This window comes from Sinohyriopsis cumingii, chromosome 9, assembly GCF_028554795.1.
Source record: "Sinohyriopsis cumingii isolate HCF-2022 chromosome 9, ASM2855479v2, whole genome shotgun sequence".
Lineage (NCBI taxonomy): Eukaryota > Metazoa > Mollusca > Bivalvia > Unionida > Unionidae > Sinohyriopsis > Sinohyriopsis cumingii.
This window is the reverse complement of record NC_142969.1, coordinates 17,587,186-17,600,844: the sequence shown is the minus strand read 5'-3', so window position 1 is coordinate 17,600,844 and position 13,659 is coordinate 17,587,186. Positions and strand designations below refer to the sequence as shown.

At 39.2% G+C, this 13,659-nt stretch overlaps 1 protein-coding gene across 1 annotated transcript in view; it reads left to right on the top strand.

Moving 5' to 3' along the window:
* LOC149791324 (uncharacterized) overlaps positions 1–13,659 on the top strand; it is a 111,859-nt gene that overhangs the window by 18,832 nt on the left and 79,368 nt on the right. Inside the window, exon 2 of the mRNA XM_089971336.1 lies at positions 8,903–8,971. Within this exon, the coding sequence (XP_089827462.1) occupies positions 8,950–8,971 (22 nt within the window). The 5' untranslated portion in view covers positions 8,903–8,949. The remainder of the gene's footprint in view (positions 1–8,902; positions 8,972–13,659) is intronic.

Below are 13,659 nucleotides of genomic sequence, written 5' to 3'. Positions count from 1 at the left end.
TTTCCTAATGATGCTGCTAGGGTCGCCACATATTTATTTTATATCAGCAGGTCAAAAATAGTCCATCTATTGGGGCTTTCGATATTGAATGCAGATAAGGCAGCCTGGTGACATTGCAGCATAAAGGATGCGCAGATACACGCGAAAATGTCATGTTGACCTATCTTAAGTGTAGTAGACGTAGGGGCACTAGTGCCTTAATTTCCTAGCGAATCCATGATGTTGGTAATTGCGTATCTTAGAAATTACTTGTAATTATTGACACACACATCCACGGCGAGGAGAGACCGAATCTAGTCTGTAGATTGCAGACTTTCATGTAGATCTTACCACACTGGAAATATTATGTGTGGGTACTCTCCAAATAGGATCAGTTGGTCTTTTACTTTACCACCTTCAAGTTCATCATAATCAGGTTCATATAAATACCGGAACGTCACGTTACTGAGTAATAGTTTCTGTGAGGGAGAGTCTCGCCGAGTAGCCGTTATGTTTCTTTGCGATAGCATCGATGGTTTTCCTAGAAATTCCACGCGTCACTTCGTTGTTTATCGCAGCTATTATGCTTCTTGTCTTGCAAACCCATTCGCGAGATCGAGTATCAGTGACGGAAGGTAATCGCTGAACATGCAGATATCTAAACGATCGATCAGCAAGTGTTACCTTAAATCATTTAACGCTTTCCTGATCACGATGTATTGCGGTGTGTCAACGTCTGATTTTGACATTATATGTACGCATCAGTTATGATACTGCACCAAGAAATTCTTTACAAAGATCAGCCAATAATAACTTTGGCCATCGTAAAGGCCCACGCCAATAAATTCGTGCAAACTCGGCTGCCACTTTAGTTGCTGTTTTAGTTGATAATGGTTTCGCTTCTTTGTATCTACTCGCAACATCGACGACTGTCAACGCGTATTTGTATGTGCGGCTTTGTCGTTTACGTGCTGTGCCATTTATAATAGTGCCGTAGGGTAAAAACAAAATGTTTGCCTGCTGAACTTTGTCGGGATTGCTAACATCAAACCGTCCACATTTAATCGTTGTAGGTGGCTGCAGATAAATTTGTCATATTGTCTGTTGAGACAACCAATCTGCGGCGACATCAGGCTTGACACCTGCGGCATCAGCTAGTTTGCTAATCGGCGCTGTGCCTTTCCAGTATCCTCTTGGACTATAATAAATTGATTACATTATTATAATTATCGGACAATTAATTGCTAGACACCCACAGCTAATTTACCACTCATCGCCAATCTTATCAGCCATTTGGCCATCGTCTCACTTATATTTTTATTTTTTTTATCAACTTCAGCGGGTGAATCAACCTGGTATGAGCGATATGTCGTTGCTGGTGATCGTTGTTTTAAAAAGTTATGTCATGAGCATGGTACGCTTGATTAATCTCATTCACTGGATATTCACCAGCTTTTGTTCAGTTTTCCTCGTCAGGTCTCATATGAAGTCGGGGCCACAATAACTATATCCCGGAAGATGTTTTCATCGAATACTTAGCCAATGGAGCTCCTGGTCACTTCCCAAGTGTTGCAGCGATATCACCACCGGTAGTTTAAGACGACACAAATTTGTATTTTTTATGCCACATTTTACGCACATATATGTAAGTGGCCGCCGACGATTCTTAGTGCTATTGTTTTTCATCCACTGGTATCGGTGATTGTCTTGCATCGAACGCAACATAAACTATTGGTTATATATACAATATATAAATAACATGAACGTGAATGACATTTCAGCCAACAGGAACAAGAGCCAGTCAGGCATCATCTAGGGTTACCAAAATATGTTTGTGCCATTATCATTGGTCCGGCTGGGTCTGGCGAAACTCAATTGCTACTCATCCTGATAATGAGATTGCTCAAATGGGACAAACTTTATTCAGTGGCGTCATCCGCAGACGACCAGAAATGTTTTAGTGTACGTAATGAATACAATGAAGCTATAAAATATTCCTTGGAACGAGAGCTTTTCTCAGTGCAGTTGTCGTTGAATTTATCATTGACATCGGTGATGCTACCTCCGTCGAAGACCTAGACGGCGATATACATAATCTAGTGGTTTACGACGATGTCGTGCTTGACAGACAAACAAATCCAGCCAGAATATTTTCACGAGGCATTCATAAAATACAGATTGCATCTACGTTACACAGCGGTTCGCTCAAATCTTTAAAGCGATCAGAGATAACTGTAATATTTGTTTATCTTTAAGGGCGTTGATACACATACACTGCGAAATTTTCATCAGATTTGGTGCCCAAGTGATATGAACATATGTCAGTTTAAAACTTCTTTGAACATGCTCGGAAAATCCCACATCAATTCATTTCAATACATTTACACGATCAAGAGCACGATGTCGATTTTGACTCAAGATAATCTATGGTTGAGCAACCTTTCCACGCCGTGGTACTTTTTCTTTAACCACGGACACAGAAGATTCGGTTTTTAAATCGTTAAGCTGTCGATTAGCCCTTTTTGTGACATTTTTTTGCAAGCACATTTCTGATCTTCTTATAAGCTTTATTTTTACGAACCCTATAAAAAGTGGTCTTCGCATTATCTCTACTCAGCCTCCCGGGCCTTGTATGGCCAATGTTGTTATAAACCTTATATTGACAAAAGAAGGTCTTGCATATTTGGGTTATTCAGCCTCTCTCCCTGCAGTCTCCCTGACCTTGCATTGCCAATTTTGTTAAACGCATTATTTATATGAAATAAGGTCTCGAAGGTTTGGTCTGTTCAGCCTCCTTGGTGTTTTTTTGATGATAAATCCAATCTTCGTCATACTTGAATATAACTTTAAACAAAATATATCTATATTGTCTACTGCAACTGATTATATACACAAGAGTTTTGCCATTTCATCTGTCCGAGATTGCCATCTTTAATCATTTATGCAGCATGGGAATTCCATTTTCATACAGTCTTTACCATAGTTAGCAGCAACGTTCAGTATATAATGAACAAAAGAGACATTGTCTATAAGCCATTATCTTAATAATGGGCTCAGTGTATACAATGCTTGTTCGTTTCTTGAACCAGCCATATCCGTTTATATTTACCAGAATTATGTCCCACTGCATTTATTTGAAATTTTCATTTGTAGCATAGTATGGACCATTTTATTTTTTATAAGATTCTGATTAAGTCTGGCCAGGAATAATATTGTTGTGCTAGCACTGTTTCTTCATATACACTAGTAATCCATTTTCACATAAAAAGTAGGTCGGCAGGTGTTTTGAAAGGAAATCATTATTCCTGTTCAAGACAGTTGGCTACTGAGTAGCAAAATTCGTTTTGTCTAATTTTGATATCAGATTGCTTCGTGTTGATAATGATCAATTTCGTTAAATATAGGTCACCGGGACAAATTTATAAATGAACCCAAGCAAATCGGTAGAACCAATGGATACTCCGTGAAACCTGTTCTTGACAAGATCACTCCCCCCTTTGGTAAACATCTTCGGATGAATGTGATCGTTAGTCAAATTGTACAATCTTCCACTGTGATCCACCTAAGCAATTACTGTAAGCAATTATTTAATAATAATAATAATAATAATAATAATAGTAATAGTAATAATAATAATGACTTTGTATAGCGCCTAATCTTTAGAAGCTCTAAGCGCTTTGCAACATTAAACAATACCTATAACATAAGAAACATATATAATGATATTATTACGAAATAAAAAACACCATGAAATTAGAAAACATGAAAACATGCTGAAAATATTTAAGGTAGGGAACATTATTAGGTCATTAAGTTTGTTCTTGCAGTCGAAATAAGTGAGCTTTAAGAGCACCCTTGAATGGGATCACTGTGCCTTTGTGTCTACGTTCAGTGGGCAATTCATTCCACGTTGCTGTGCCCTGGTATGCAAAAGAACGTTGTCCATATGACTTCGTCTTCGTAGTGGGAATAATGAGTAGAGCAAGTAAGAGGAGCGTAAGTATCTCAGATAGAGAAATTATGCAAATACAAAAAGGGACAGATATACAAATTATCTTTACAGTTCCGAAAGATACAATGGGTTTTACGAACCCCAAAATTAGCCCACGGCTAAAAGATTATATATAAGGAGATACACTCCGTCATCAGCACACTTTATTTCAGCTCCACGGCTGCTACAGTTCATCTTCACAGCTGCTACGGTTAATTTATGTGGTTGGCTTTTACATCTTGTACCACGTCGACCCAGATCACTCCGATAACTTTGAATGCTCTGGTCACTCTTGACACTCGAGACACTCTGGACAGCTCTACACAGGTCTAGACACTCCAGACACTCTGGACAGCTCTACACACTCCGGACAGCTGAAAATATATCCAATACCGTGTGCTATACATGACATGGGCATATAAGGTAAAACGCAATGACGTTATACACGGTTAAGTTATACAGATTACATTACCGGCACAATAATTACAAAACAACAAGTTCAGAAATAAACTGTACTAAGCATTTCTTAAAAATCTAGCCTTATATTATTAATATAAATCCCTTGTTAATTCGCAAACAAGAATATAAATATGTGCATTATACTGCGTAAACTAATGCTATACAGCAAACATATAAAAATAGACGTGGTAGTACAATAGTTATATTTTATATACAAGAAATAAATAAACTTACATACCTCTATAGCTGAAGATGTGCAAGTCCTTATAGTAGACCGCTGACTGTAAAGCGTTTTACCTACAGTGATGTATTTATACACAGATATCGTCTGTGCACTGAAGGCATTCGGTTCTTCCCATCGAAAGCACTTCGCACGTGCGGCATAGGATGAATCGAATTCTCTGTTTCGAAATACAATGCAATACGCATAAATCACCATCGGGTATCGTTGTACACAAAAAACGAAACCCGAGTACGTGTATTTAATGAATAATAGAATTTATACAATTCCTTGTTGAACCCAGGTACTATTTACAATTTATAATTTTCGAGTAACATACAACGTGAGTGTCAAATATCAACGACAGTAGTAAACATAACGGAATGTTAAACTCTTTGACAAGTACACACATACACAAACACGCACATATATAGTATGTACGCTGTATCATTGATATACCACGATATGTTTAAGGCTTGCCCAGTTTCCTTTTAATGAAAAAATTATACAACGAATGCTATACCAAAGACTGAGCGTGCATAATAAACATGTATCTTATTTATATAACATAAAGTACATGCCTACATATTTGCTCTTGTTTGGAGTTAAGATTGACTAGATAGGTGTAGAGAGGTGTATTTCTGATGTTAAATCATGGATGACATGTAACAAGCTGCAGTGAAATGATGATAAAACAGAGGCCATTCTGATTACAACACAAAGACTTTCTCATTCACATCATTTACCTCAAACAATAAATATCAGTAACACCAACATTAAATTCAGACAGTCATTACTGGCTTTAGGTGGAAATTAGCAGACGCAATTAGGATAAACTAGCAGGGTTGGAGCTACCCAGGGGTGCGGACTCGTGTCTTAACTGGTGTTATATTGTTACAGGTTAGAACCCCCATCATTTGATTCATTGATGGATACTCCTAATTTTCTTTGTAACGAACCCCTGTGTAGTAAACAGTGTGCTGTCCATTATGTGTTTCAAAATGCGAGACATTATTCTGGACTACATATGATTTTAAACGATACATAATAGATGATACTCTTTCTCTCTAAGCTTAGACGAAACTGTATCACCTTTTGTATTGATATAAGTAATATCAATGTATCACCTTGTGTATTGATATAAGTAATATCAACGCTTGTTATCTGATCCATGTTGATACTTGCTCCCCGATAGGTCGGAATAATATTCGCTCTATCTGCTCCAACCGTTTTTAACAGGTTCAACGTAAACATCTTCACCGTTAAAGTATACATTTTAGGGCGAATTCTTAAACCAAGATGGAACTAAGTGTTAAAGACAAAGTTATTTTAATTTACTTCTTTCATGATAATTACTGTGTTCAATGACTCACGAAGACCGTGATTGCTTCAAAAGGTTGTCATCGGTTAAACGGACTTAATTAGTTAAACAACATTTGTCTACATTTTTCTGAAGGTATCTGTCAGACTCATTCCCATGAACGGATAGAGAGATAAATATATTCATTCTTTGTTGACACCCAACCGGTGCAGTGCAAAACTATAAGCTCCCTTGCAAGACAATTGTATCGTATGAGTGTATATATCTGACCTTTCAAAACAATTTTAAGTATTCTTTTATGCATTATAATAACTACGTAAATTACATGAATTTAACTATTAATATGACAAAATACGTATTGTGGTTGATTGTGGTTACAAATTGTGCTCTTTGGTTGTCTCCCTTTTGAGCCTCCGTCACGGATAGTGAGCTCACGAGCATGATATGATATCAGTACAACTTCAAAATCAAATTTGAGCGTTTGTGTAACAACTTTCTTAAGAGTTTCACAATGAGCATATTGTAAAATCCAGTTAGGTAAATATATGTATAAATATAAGCCTTTCGTACTTAGTTCATTCATTTCCACTTATTATCCAGGTATTTCTTTCACTGGAAAGGCATTGTATCAAGACAAACTATGCCAAAGGAGTAAGAATACATTAGGAAGGCATTTTGTTCCGTATCATGTCAGATTATACAAACAATTGCATTGTTTGAAATAAGATATGTGACGTAATTTTGGACCGTTTCGGTGGTCTAAGTGGTTAGACCGTCTGGTCGCAGGTTCGGGTCATACCAAAGACATACAAATTGTACTAGCGGCTGCCTTCCGGTGTCAGGATAATGTGACTGGGTGGGACATGATGCCACATGTATGCGGCATGAAATCCCAGAGCTAGACATCACTATAAACGACCACGCTGCAGACATCGAAACGATCTGACTAAAACATTTTTTTAAAAGCTACGTTAAAATTCCAAATCACACACACAAGTAATTTTGTTCCTTTTGTCCTAAATGGTTAAAAATACCTGGCCAATTATACGTGTATTTAGTTTTCGAGTAACATATAACGTGCGTGTCAAATATCGACGACAGCAGTAAACATAACGGAATGTTAAACTCTTTTACGAGCACACACACACACACACACACACACACACATAGTATGAACGATGTATCATTGATATACCACGATAGGTTTAACGTTTGCCGAGTTTCCTTTTAATGAAAATTTATACAACGAATGCTATATCAAAGATTTAGCGTATATAATATACATATATTTTATTTATATAACACACAAGTACATGCATACATATTTGCCCTTTGTTCGGAGTTAAGATTGACTACAGACAACTGTGTATTGACCGAGTGAATGAATCCTTCACATCCCTGCCCAGTGTGTCTGCTACAAAATGTAGCTCTGTGCTTTTGTGATTATTCACAAGTTTCTTTTTGGAGATTCTATTTTTATTCAGATTGATTAAATAAATATAAAACACACTTATAAATATAAGACACATAATATGAAAAGGAAAGATGGTTTTGATAAAGGATGTGGAGCAATACAAACACATGGTTAACTTCTTGAACACTGAACTGTCAGCCATTCACGAACCGGCGAATGTGTGGAAATTAGCAACAAGAGGTAGTGAACATATGTTTAGCGTATTTACAGTTGATCGAAGTCATTATTCTGTTTTATTTAACATTACTACCGACCACAAAATTGATTTTATCTATATTGTCCTTTGCATGACACGAGCTAAAATCCATCATGCAGTCTATAAATCCTCTATGCTCTTTCTTCATGGATTTCGCACGTATCTTATGATGATCCAGAGAGAGAGAGAGAGAGAGAGAGAGAGAGAGAGAGATCAGGGGTTAAAAGGAGAATATGATAGGGGCATTTTTGTTATTGTTAAACCTTGTGTTTTTTCTGTTGGTTGATTAGTCTGCATGCATGAACAACCAAGGCAGTGATCGGTGGGGTCATGAGGTGGCCTTTGGGCATTTTCATATTTAGTTAATAATAATCGATATTTAGATATTATTATATGTTTAAGAAACAAAACAAAAGCAAGAAGAACAAAATAACAACAACAACAATGTACTTCAAATGTGAATGGAACGTATTTACCTAAGTGGATATTCGAAAAAGTATGACCTTCTGCATTTAATATTTTAGAGAAAAGATAAAACACCATTTTATTGATTCATGATCTATTCATTTATAATAGACGGTAATTTGTATCATGTGCATTTTAAATAATGTGATTTCCTGAGATGAATACATTTGCCTTTGCGGTATAACAACTTGTAAACAAAGGTCCGTTATCTGTCTCTTAATACCTCTGTGTTTTGTATTTTGAACCCAGATACTTACATTGCCTGCTTGAAACGGTTGAATATATGTCACACAACGCTGTGTATGATGTAGAGAAACAGTTTTCAAATTTGTATGCGGACTCTGTGCTAGCTAGGAAGTCGACAATATTTGGATCATTCATTATTTATGGACGATGTCGCGGTATTGTAAATTTGAAAGTGTAAGTGTACTCAGTGTGCTCTTCCATCGTTATATGGTATAATAATACTTTCAAAATTCGCAGTTGGGTTGGTGATCTCTGTAGGCATATTACTGAACATCAATAAGATGGCACAAGACCCAAATAGAAACATTTATCCGTATACGTTAATTGGAGTCGTACATAAGTTTTGGGAAAACAGCTTAGTATATTCATTGCAGTCTGGTCGAAGGAGAAATACAAAATATGACATGTTAAATGATAATGACTTGGTGACCTTCACGACTATTAAAGTGAAGTAAATCATGTATGTTGTGTGAGATTTTACAAAAAACAAACTAAATAGTTTGCAAGCACAATTATTATGTCTACATTCTACAAACGCCTTATCTTTTCAGGTACGTGCGACTGTAGACGAATCACTTATGAGAGAAACACGTCAGAAATGTCTAGTTTAAAAACTGGAGGTATGTAATGTATAATGTATCCATTTAGTCAGCTTTCTGCATGATTTATTAATCAACGTGTGTTTACATCATTATAGCTTGAGATGAAAACACATATATATCTTATCCTGACAAACTGGAGATCCAAACGTTATTCACAGCTGGGAAAAGCTAGTGGCTATATAGTGGAGTAATCTTATATAGCACGAATTTAAGGATATATATATATATATATATATATATATATATATATATATATATATATATATATATATATATATATATATTTGTGTGTGTCTTTTGTGCGTGTATCATAAGGCATCAGTCATATATGAGATATGTTTAGTAAAGAGAGTCTTTTGTAAACCGTTCAGTCGTCTAAAACTTGCATGTAATTGATTAACTAGAAACATTTACTCCATTTTCGTCACGGATTGTTCATTCGTGATGTTTCATTTTGGTCCAATAACATTACTTATTAATGAAAAAACTGTTTGGTTGTGGTTTTGTGGGATATATTGAAGAAAGCTTTGAGATAAGGTCATTTAAATTCTTTTTTTTGTTGACATTATTGATAAGAAAGGATATCTATCTTGATTTCCTCCATTTTTCATCTGAACATTATTAAAGACCTTTTTATTCTTTAATTTAATTTTGAGAATGACAGTTTTGGCATGTAGTTAAAAAGGTGGTGAATATGGAAGTTTATTTTTGAATTGATTGGATGTAATAAATGAAGTCTTTGTTTAAAAAACATAAAATAAATTCCATGCAGTATTCGTATCTTGCCATAGAGAACTACACTATCAAAGCTCTGTTTCAATTGAAACCTTATGCATTTCTACAATACGTAAAACATGACATACATTTAGAGGCAAATACATTTTGGTGTCTTTGTGATTGGGCTATTCTCGATGTGATTTTATTTCCATGGGGTAACCTGTATGTAATATTCGAACTTGATCTTGTTTCCTGACAGAGACAGAGCTGTATTCATCGTTTGACAGTCAGGTTAGTCGAATGCAATTGGTTACATAAAAAGAAATACATATTAAAATTGTTGATCAAAGAAGATTCAAAACTGATGATGAATGATTTGTTGAAAGAGTTTCAATCCGTTGCAGTAATTTTAGAATGGACAGGTGGATGGGTAGATATGATAGGATTAGAAAAGTGTATGCATGTGTGTGTGATTTGGATTTTTAATGTAGCTCTAACAAATGTTCAGTCATATCGCTACGATGTCTGCAGTTTGGTAGTTTATAGTGATGTCTAGCACTGGGGCATCATGCCGCAGACATGTAGCATGATCACCCACCCTGTCACATTATCCTGACACCAGGCCGACGAGTTCTAACACTAACCTCTTTATGGTGAGCGCCTATCGAGGCAGCTGTTAGTACCATTTTTGGTATGACTTGGCCGGGGTTCGAACCAGCGACTTCCCTTATTGGACGACTTGGCCACCGGAGCGGTCAGAAAAATGTAATTGATGATTAATTTTAATCCGTGGGGAAGTTGTTCTTCATCAATTTGCATTGCCTCCATGAAAACTGATTTCAGCTCAAAACGCACATCATACACATATGTCGATTTAAAATTAAGCTACAGAACTGTTCATACTAAGGTTCCACATCAAAAGTACCTATTTATAGGTTTCAAATTGTTAATTTCGGAAGCGCAGCTTGGGCCCTACAAGTTTTCAGGATAAAGGTGATTAATAAAGTCAATAATGAAAAAATGGTACCAGCTGCTGGTGCCATGACGTATCGGCTTGTTCTTTCCCATGGATCCATCAGCTGCGTGGAGAGGGGGGATCATTTGCATGGGCAACAGCTGATTCTCCATATCACCCTGCCCAGGCTTGCTCCCTGGAGAGGACACTCCAGCTTCGCTACATAGCGTCGACACAACACGGGGAGCAGCATTTTACCGGTTATAAGTCACCGCTCGATTGGCGTAGAGCCAGACGCCAGGGGTTGCTTCTGACGGTGGGAGAGACCAACATGTTTCACTGGACAGCTACCGCCCGCCTCAAACTGGGCAGTCCCAAGCCAATAAGGTGCCGTCCCGCCATAGTTCGCCTGCCTTGCTGGGTGCGTAAGGCTTAAGGTACGCGAGTACCTGACAAGAGGACTGCAAGTACTGCACCAAGAAATAACAAAATACAAATAAAAAAGAAGACTTCAATCCTCAAGCTAGGTACCTGGAATGTCCGGACCATGCTGACTGGGCGTTCAGATGATCTCCAGACAATCAGTGATGTTCTTAAGACTTCAGTCATCAATGACGAACTTGCAAGGCTCCAGGTCGACATCGCCTCACTACAGGAGACACGACTACCAGATTCTGGGTCCCTCAGAGAAAAGAACTACACATTCTTCTGGCAAGGAAAGAGTGCAGATAAAGCTAGACAGTTTGGTGTTGGATTCGCTGTCAGGAACACTCTGCTGGGGATAATAGAACCCTGCCAACAAGGAAATGGAAGACTGCTATCCCTCCTCCTCCACACCTCAAACGGGCCTGTCAACCTGATCAGCGTTTATGCTCCCACATTAAGATCCTCCACAGATACCAAGGATGAGTTTTATGATGAGTTAAACTCGCTCATCAACAAAATTCCCAAGGAGGAGAACTTGATTTTAATGGGCGACTTCAATGCTAGGGTGGGTGCCGATCATGACTCTTGGCCCTCCTGTTTTGGCAAGTTTGGCGTTGGGAAGATGAATGTGAATGGGCAGCGCCTTCTAGAGATGTGCTCGTACCACGAACTCAGCATCACCAATTCATTCTTTCAGACAAAGCCACAGCACAAAGTGTCTTGGAGGCATCCCCGGTCTAAACACTGGCACCAGCTGGACTTGATCATTGCAAGACGGTCAACCATGAAGGGTGTGCTTCTTACCCGTACCTTCCACAGTGTTGACTGCGACACCGATCACTCGCTGGTGTGCTGCAAAATGAAGCTTCAGCCAAAGAAGATCCACCGCTCTAGGCAAGAGGGTCAACCACGCATTGATGTGAGCAAGACATCATATCCATACAAGGCTGAGGAATTCACCTATGCTCTTTCCAAGACGTTTGACTCAGAACCCCCCAACGGCAGTGCCAAAGAAAGATGAGATCACATCAGAGAGACTGTATACAGCACAGCCACACGGATCTTTGGTAAGAAGCAATCAAAGAACAATGACTGGTTTGAGGCTAACTCTGCCATACTCATGCCAGCCATAGAAGAGCGTCGCAGTGCTCAACTGCAATACAAGCGATCCCCCTGTCAGAAGACTCTACAGGCATACAGGTCTACCAGAAGCGAAGTGCAGAGATTAGCACGGCAGTGTGCCAGTGAATATTGGCTTCAGCTTTGTCAGAGTATCCAGTCAGCAGCAGATATTGGAAACATCAGAGGCATGTACGATGGCATAAGGAAAGCAATGGGTCCCACGAAGAAACTGACAACATCACTGAAGTCTGCCACAGGCGATACCATCCACAACAAGGGAAAACAGATGGAGCGTTGGGTGGAATGCTACTCCGAACTGTACTCCAAAGAGAACTACGTGACCAATGATGCCATCAACGCCATTGAAAACCTCCCTCTCGTGTCCGAACTGGATGAGAAACCTACTGAAGACGAACTAAAGAAGGCCTTAGAGAAACTGTCCCTAGGTAAATCCCCAGGGAAGGATGGCATCACAGCAGAACTCATCAAGTGTGGATGTAGCGTGCTGCTCACACACCTGCACGATCTCCTCTGCCAGTGCTGGGACGAGGGTGCAGTCCCTCAGGACATGAGAGATGCTAACATCATAACCCTGTACAAGAACAAGGGCGACAGGAGCGACTGCACCAACCACAGGGGCATATCACTTCTCAGCATCGTGGGAAAAGTTTTCGCACCCGTCATCCTGAACAGACTGCAGACGCTTGCTGACAGAGTTTACCCAGAGTCACAGTGCGGGTTCTGCGCAGAGAGCTCCACAATTGACATAATCTTCTCTGTCAGGCAACTGCAGGAAAAATGCAGAGAACAACACAGACCCCTCTTCCTGCCCTTTATAGACCTCACAAGGCATTCGATCTGGTCAGTAGAGACGGACTCTTCACAATCCTGGCGAAAATTGGTTGCGCTCCAAAGCTGCTAAGCATGATCCAGTCCTTCCACGATGACATGAAAGGCACAGTGCAGTACGATGGCTCCATATCCGACCCCTTTGACATCCGCAGTGGAGTTAAACAGGGCTGTGTCCTTGCCCCCACGCTCTTCGGCATCTTCTTCTCAGTCCTGCTAAAGCACGCCTTTGGGACGTCCACAGAAAGGATTTACCTGCACACACGATCAGACAGCAGACTGTTCAACCTGGCACGACTGAAGGCAAAGAGCAAAGTGCGTGAAATAACCATCAGGGACATGCTCTTCGCAGACGATGCTGCTCTAGTCACCCACACAGAAGCTGAGCTTCAGCGCCTGATGGCCTGCTTTGCTAAAGCATGGGATGAGTTTGGGTTAACCATAAGCCTAAAGAAAACAAACGTGATGGTTCAGGACGCGGATACCCCAAGCATCATCATCAACAACTACGAACTTGAGGTGATGAGTCAGTTCTCGTACCTCGGCTCTACCATCACCAACAACCTCTCCCTCGATGCTGAACTCAACAAGCGGATCGGAAAGGCATCAACAACTCTCTGCAGGTTGTCGCAGAGAG